Genomic DNA, 7,500 nt, shown 5'->3' with positions numbered 1-7,500 from the left:
TGGTAGGGGTGTGTATGGGTGTGGTGTGCTGCTGCTGCTGCTACTACTACTACTACTACTACTACTACTACTACTACTACTACTACTACTACTACTACTACTACTACTACTAGGCTTGCCAGCCGAGGAGATGATGTCCTATCCTAACTACTACTTCCGCACTGCTTCCCGGCGACCTGATCAGCATTACAAGTAGTAGTAGTAATATTGCTACTACTACTACTACTACTACTACTGACTATTTGGTGCCCTATGACCTGCTACTGTCAAGGGGTGTGGTGGACCAGAGTATGCTGACAGGTCAGTAGTAGACTGTTTTGACTCAATGCCACGTTAAGGAAGTCAAAGTTCCTCCCACTGACACACGCCTATAAGGAAGTTAAGGAGATAGAAAAGGGAGAGGAGGAGGAGGAGGAGAAGGAGAAGTAGGGATAGGAGTAGGAGGAGGAGGAGGAATAGGAGGAAAAGGAGGAGGTGGAAGAGAAGAAGAAGAATGAGGAGGAGGAGGAGAACGAAGAGGAGGAGGAATACAAAGGAGGACAAACAGAAACAGACCATGAGGTCCTTACTAGGCTGTTTGTTGTAGCTATTTCCTAACTAGCAGTGATAGGGACAGGACAGCAAAGCAGAATGCTCCTCCCCACCCACCCCTCCCTCCAGCCGAGGCTGACAGAAAAAAAAGGTAAAACCATGTGATATGGAAAAACCACATTGAATTTTAGTTGAGAGTGAAAAGGAAATATGTATTCTACGTGTTTGTGAGGGAAGGTGTTAAAGCTTGGTGAATGTCATGTTGTGTGTGCATTGTGTACGTGAATACACAGTGTATATGTTGAATAGGTGGTGCGGCAGCCTTTCCCAGCGCTTTCTAGAGAGGCAGCTGTCAATCAGGCCCCAGCTCCGTTCAATCCACTTAGATAGCATACTTTCCCTGTAGGGACGCCGCACGCTTGTTTCCCCTTGCAACATTGATCCCTGGTACTTAGTTCCCGATGATGATCAATGGTTGACAAGACCCTCTCCAAACACAGCCCGTCACAGGTCGAGAGTAGTAGTGGTGACCGTTAACTTTGGGTTAACTGTGCGTGTAGGCAGTGTTGTGTAGTGTGTATGTAGATACAGTGTGGAGTCAAAGGGGTGGTGCGGCAGCCTTGCCTGGCGCTTTCGAGAGAGGCAGCAGTCAATCAGGCCCCAGCTCCGTACAACCACTGTAAAAGTGCACTTCCCTTTAAGGGCGCCGCGCACTATATAGTTACCCCCTGCAGCGGTGACCCCTGGTACCTTAAATCCTGATGATGGTCACCTACTGTCAGGGCTCTTGACTATCCACAGCCCTTCACAGATCGAGAGCAAAAGTAGTGACCGTTCACTCCGGGTTATCTGTGTCATGTATGGAGGGCGAGAGTAATTGAAGCTAACGGGCAATTTTAAGCACCATCAGAGGCCCAGATCAGAAAAAGCGCTAGTTATTCTGAGACGAATAGTGACAACCGGGGATTAGATTCAAAGTATTTATCAAGACGGACTTTGAATGTATCAATAGTGCCTGAGTTGACGACATTTCATGGCAGACCATTCCATATATTTACTACGCGATTAAAGAAAAAGTGTTTGGCTTCATTAGTTATGAAACGCTTACCCTTAATTTTAAAACCATTGTTTCTGGTGACATTTGACCAGTCGACTGTTACGTATTTTTCAATATTCATATTAGTGAACCCGTTGAAGATTTTGAAAAGAGTTATAAGTTTACCTCTTACTCTTCGCTTCTCAAGAGAAAATAGGTTTAGTTCCCTAAGTCGTTCCTCGAAGGATTTATTTCGCAGCCTTGGGATCATTTTTGTTAATCTCCATTGTATTTTTTCTAATTTCTCGATATCTTTTTTGTAGTAAGGTGACCAAAACTTAACATTGTATTCGAGATGCGGACGCAAGAGAGAGTTGTATAATGTTAATATTATTTTCTCGGATTTGAAGGTAAAAAAATCTTGCAATGAAACCGATTGATTTATTTGCAATTTTAACGACTTCAATTTTCCTTTTCTGCCCCCTGTGAGAATCGAACTCACGACCCCTGGTTTACAAGACCAGTGCTCTGCCCCTGAGCTAAGGAGGCTTCAGAAGAGGAGGAGGAGGAGGAGAAGGAGGAGAAGAAGAAGAAGAAGAAGAAGAAGAAGAAGAAGAAGAAGAAGAAGAAGAAGAAGAAGAAGAAGAAGAAGAAGAAGAAGAAGAAGAAGAAGAAGAAGAAGAGGAAGAGGAGGAGGAGGAGGAGGAGGAGGAGGAGGAGAGGAAGCCATATACTTCTATAGACTCACCATCACTTAAATGCCTTACCTGTTTATATTAAGCTTACCCATACCAGCTGTTCTTACCTGTGGTGGTGATGGTGGTGGTAGTGGTGATGGTCGTGATGATTTTGTCTATATTTTACCTTTATTTTTTTTTTAGTCTGTTTATTTTAGTTATTTAATTAGTTTAGTGTGTTAAGCTGTTTATTAGTTAAATTAGGTTAATCCTTTCAGTACTGGGACGCATTTTACCTCGAGTTTTGAATAGGATTAGACCATTTTATTGATATTAAGAACGGTGTATCGAGGTCAGAAGATTAATGGCCAGTCTCTCACTATTTTAATCCCCCACATGAGTTTCTGAATCTGTATCAAAATCACCAAATAGTAAGCGGAATGAATATGAAAATGCGTCATGGTACTGAAGGGGTTAAGTTTAGTTGGCTCCTTGTTTTTATTTGGTGATGTGATTAGTTTGTTGGTTAGGTTAGGGTTAGATTAGGTTAGGTTAGGTTAGGTTAGATATGGTTAGTTAAAATGGATCCTCGTTAGTCAGTTAGTTTGTTAATTGGATTGTTTTTCATTGAGTTAATCAGTTAGTTATATAAATCATTACTTTGTCAGTTAGTTCATCAGTGTGTGTGTGTGTGTGTGTGTGTGTGTGTGTGTGTGTGTGTGTGTGTCGCTTTCTTGTATATCCCGTTTTCCTTCCTCGTGACCAAACGTGACCGGGAATTAGTGAGACAAATTGAATGACTACTAAAGCTTCTCTCTCTCTCTCTCTCTCTCTCTCTCTCTCTCTCTCTCTCTCTCTCTCTCTCTCTCTCTCTCTCTCTCTCTCTCTCTCTCTCTCTCTCTCTCTCTCTTGACTACGCAGCTTGTTCTACCCCATTCCTCCTCCTCCTCCTCCTCCTCCTCCTCCTCCTCCTCCTCTTCTTCCCTCGAACTGAAGCCTTATACAGAATCGTGGTTCAGTTTGTGTCAGGAGGTCGTTGTGGGAGTTTGTGTGTCTCTTCTCTCCCTCTTTCTTTTGACGACCCACGAGTTAGTGTTTGTGTGTTTGTGATTTATTTTCGTTCCTGTTTTGTTGATTTACTTGGTGTTTTTTTTTTTTTTTCTTCTCTTCTTAACCCCTTCAGTACCAGGATGCATTTCCATATTCCTTCTCGTTACTATTTGGTGATTTTAAGCAGCTTCGTAAACTCATGTGGGTGATTAAAATAATGAAGATTCTGGCCATTAATCTTCTGACCTCCATAGACCCTTCCAGGTGTCAATAAAACCGTCTATTCATTGCCAAAACTCGCGGTAAAAGTGCGTCCCAGTACTGAAGGGGTTTAGTGTGTGAGTGTGTGTGTTTGTAAGTTTGTTTTAGTTCGTTATCTTTCTTTTTCAATTGTGTATATATGTAGAAAGTAAGTGACTATCTTTATCTTTGTATTTTGTTAGTGTTTTTCCTTTTTATTTGTTTTTTGGTGCGTGTGTGTGTGTGTATGTGTATGTGTTTATAGTAGCAGTAGTAGTAGTAGTAGTAATAGTGATAATAGTAGTATCTTACACACTCATAAGAAAGTCGTACCTAACCTTACCTTCGTAGCTGCTGAGGCAATAGACAATTCATTATTAAAGGATGGGCAGGTGAGGTGTAGGTCGAGAAGCTTGCCCTTTTATCTTCCCTCATGTTATTTCTTATCTTTTGATGCATCTCTGTCCAACATGTTCTTCCTCTCACTTTCCCTCTTCTACATTTCATACACTATTTTCTTCTTCTCTTGTATTCTTAGGTTGTCAGAAAAGTAATTGCCTTGTACTATTTTCTTATTTACATGGTTTCTGCAAAGTCTTCTTTTTTTTTCACATCCTGGACACGATAGATAAAAAGTGCTTTGTATCCTCTAGGTTGCTGTCACAAGGGATCTACTTAATGTTTCCGTCCGTATGTCTATTCCTGTCATACAATAATCGAGAAACCAAATGTACTTGTGTATGTATGTATGCGTGTACTAAATATACATTCATTGTAGAGCTACACACACACACACACACACACACACACACACACACACACACACACTGGGGGTTAGGGGAAGGAAGGGGGAGGCACTGAATTACATAATCATGACGTAAACTCGAGGCATAGCAAATAATAACAAAGAATAATTAAGTTACCCAGGAAAGAAAACGGTGCTCTCAATGATACACACATACACACATACACACATACGTGACTGACTGGTAACTTAATCAGAGTGTATGATTTGTACAGCTTCCCTTACACAGGAGTAGGAAGTGGAGGAGGAGTGAGTAAAAGAGAGTAGAGTAGTGAAAAGATAAAAAGAAATGAGACAAAGAAGATAAGGTGATAAAGGCGAAGGAAGGAAGAGGAAAAGAAAGAAAGGGGAATGAGAGAGAGAGAGAGAGAGAGAGAGAGAGAGAGAGAGAGAGAGAGAGACCATGATGTAAAGGGAAAAATGAGAGGTAGCCAAAGAATACAAAAGAAAGAAATTAATAAAAGAGGAAAAAAAGTATATCTTAAAGAAAATTTGGACTGATTTTCTTTTCCTTCGTTTCAGAAAAGGCTGACGATGAGAAGCTGACAGACGAATGAAGGAAGAAGAGGACAGGACCTGAGGAATAGACAAACAACATATCTAAAACAAATAAGAAAAAAAAAAACATTGCAAACACGATAGAAAAAGAAAACCAAGACGAAAAACAAGAACAACAAAAGAAAAAGTGATTGAAAAAGAAACGGAACAAGGCAAAAAAAATAACGTTAACAATAACAAAACAAATTCAAAACTACAAGCACAACCAGAACAACCCTTACACCACACCCAAAACCTCACACACACACACACACACACACACACACACACACACACACACACACACCTCAGCCTCACCACTTCACGATGGACCCTCACATGACAGCAGAGGACCGTAACATAATGGACTTGGGATCCCACCGCCGCCTGAAGCAAGAACTCACACCACCACCCTGTCCACAACATTTCAAGAAGAAGAAACTAGTCAACTTCAAGGTTTCTCTCCGGCGTCGCTCGCTGAAAGACCAGGCCAGACGCGGCAGCACTGGAAGCATCACCCCTCGCTTTGACGGAAGAAAAAGCTCTGTGACATTCCTGCAGGACCAAGTGGATGCCTTAGGGAACGTAAAGGATTGCGCTGAGCACGATATACCACTCCAAACGCGCCATGACTCCAGGACAGCCACACTGGAGAGACAGGACACCAGGACGACGAAGGAAAGACGAGAGGCATTCAGGAGCACTGGGGAACAGAGAATGGCCGCTCGTAGGAGTCAGGATCGCCGAAGTGGTTCAACGGCCAACAGTTTCAGTCTGTCACGTGACCAGGAGCACAGATTCGAGGACCAGGGATCAAGGGATATGGAGATGACCCGCAGACTGGACCTGGAACTATCTCGGGCCACGCAGCGCAACCTCTCCGTGGACACTGGCAAAAGACACTCACTGGTCGAGCCTGACTTGTCCCCCATTAGAACCACGCCCCCGAGAACCAGCCCAAGAACCACACCTACCAGAACCACACCCATCAGAACCAGTCCCAATGTGTTCTGCCCGCCAAACGACACCTCCCCTACACCGCTGACTGTCCCAACGGCCGAAGAGATACGTAGACTCAACAACATAGCGGCGCAGAGGAAGAGGGAGGACTTTTCGCGGTCTATCAGCACTTCGTCAACGGAGAACTGGAACAAGATCAAGACTGTGGCCACCCCGAGGACCACCCGCATGAACAGCCTAGTGGAGATGGTCATTACAAGGAGAAAGGCCTCACTAGCGCCCTCTATCTGGACTCCCTCCGTTCCCCGCTCCTCTCCTGGACCCAGACCTGCCAACTTCCAGGACCAGGTGAGGCGGTGCAGGTGTTGTGATTGTTGTTGATGTTGTTGTTGTTGTTGTTGTGATAGTAGGAAAAAGAGAAGGAAAACTAGGACAAAGTCGAAAACCCCAACAAAAAGAGCAATTATAACAGTAGCATTACCACCACCACCACCACCACCACCACCACCACCACCACCACCACTAGCACCTCTCCCTCAACCCCAACAGGAGGAGAAAGGCAAGAGCGTGTACGTGGTGTCCTTCATCCTACACACGGCGCCGGTGAAGCAGAGGCAACACGTTCGCTTCCGCCGTCTGCCGAGTCTCCAGCTGCCGGAGCGGGAGGTGCGGGGAAAGCAGTACCTGGCGTGGCTCGGAAAGCTTGTGGAGAACCCGCTGCTGTCCTCTGGCATACTCCTCAAGGGCCTGGAGATTGGTGGTGAGAGAGAGAGAGAGAGAGAGAGAGAGAGAGAGAGAGAGAGAGAAAATTAGTAAGCCTAGAAGAGGATATGAACTGTTAATAGAGCGAGAGTAAGAGGATAGGCTAAGAGAGAGAGAGAGAGAGAGAGAGAGAGAGAGAGAGAGAGAGAGAGAGAGAGAGAGAGAGTTTCTACGTGACCAAGATTTTCCGTTTTCTGTTTCTCATTCTCTATTTTCTTTCTTATTCGTTTTTTTCCTGTTCTTTTTTTCTCATTGTTGTTGTTGTTCTTAATTTCTCTGACCTTGTAGGGGTGCAGAAAGAAGACATTATGAGAGAGAGAGAGAGAGAGAGAGAGAGAGAGAGAGAGAGAGATTTGTAGAGGCAAGGACTGGGACTAACACCTTTACTGTCATTACAAGGTGTTACAAAGGGCTTCACACTCTCTCTCTCTCTCTCTCTCTCTCTCTCTCTCTCTCTCTCTCTCTCTCTCTCATTTCTGTGTCTCCTTTCATTCTAATTTTCTTTTTATAATCTTGATCTTATTTTCTTTCAACTTTTTTATTTCCCTCCTATTTTTTTTATCTTGTTTGTTAGTTATCTGTTGTTTATTCTTCTATTTTTTCTCTTTTTTTTCTTTACTCTGTTCTTTCTTATCATTATTCATTTCTCTCGTCTCCTCGCTTCTCAAATTTCTATTATCTTTTATTTTCTTTTACCTCCTTTCTTCTATCTTCTCTTATTAGCACTGTTTGTTTTTTGTTTTTTTATTGTTCCATCTCTTTCCTTCATATTCATCTTGCTTTTTCTCCATTCTTTCTATTTCTTATTTCGTCTTTCTTCTTTCTTACTTCTATCTATATTTCTCTCATTTTCTTAATTCTCCTCAGTTTTTCTCTTCCTCCTCATCTTCGCAACATTGCTA

The 7,500-nt window shown here is 43.1% G+C and overlaps 1 protein-coding gene and 1 non-coding gene across 4 annotated transcripts in view; one reads left to right on the top strand and one right to left on the bottom strand.

Moving 5' to 3' along the window:
* Positions 1–7,500, top strand: part of LOC123502095 — an 18,661-nt gene that overhangs the window by 5,188 nt on the left and 5,973 nt on the right. The window contains exons 2-4 of one of the 3 annotated variants that reach the window (XM_045251286.1): positions 1–300; positions 4,862–6,184; positions 6,386–6,596. The exon at positions 1–300 is cut by the window's left edge and continues 3 nt beyond it. In XM_045251286.1, coding sequence (XP_045107221.1) covers positions 5,204–6,184; positions 6,386–6,596 — 1,192 coding nt within the window. In that variant the 5' untranslated portion in view covers positions 1–300; positions 4,862–5,203. Of the gene's footprint in view, positions 301–3,258; positions 3,343–4,861; positions 6,185–6,385; positions 6,597–7,500 lie in introns of those variants that run through there. The other 2 variants (XM_045251287.1, XM_045251288.1) reach the window with 2 other exon arrangements.
* On the bottom strand, positions 2,045–2,116 carry Trnat-ugu. The gene has a single exon. It is a non-coding gene; the product is annotated as a tRNA-Thr (tRNA).

This window comes from Portunus trituberculatus, chromosome 10, assembly GCF_017591435.1.
Source record: "Portunus trituberculatus isolate SZX2019 chromosome 10, ASM1759143v1, whole genome shotgun sequence".
Taxonomy (NCBI): domain Eukaryota; kingdom Metazoa; phylum Arthropoda; class Malacostraca; order Decapoda; family Portunidae; genus Portunus; species Portunus trituberculatus.
This window is presented reverse-complemented; position numbering and strand designations above follow the sequence as displayed.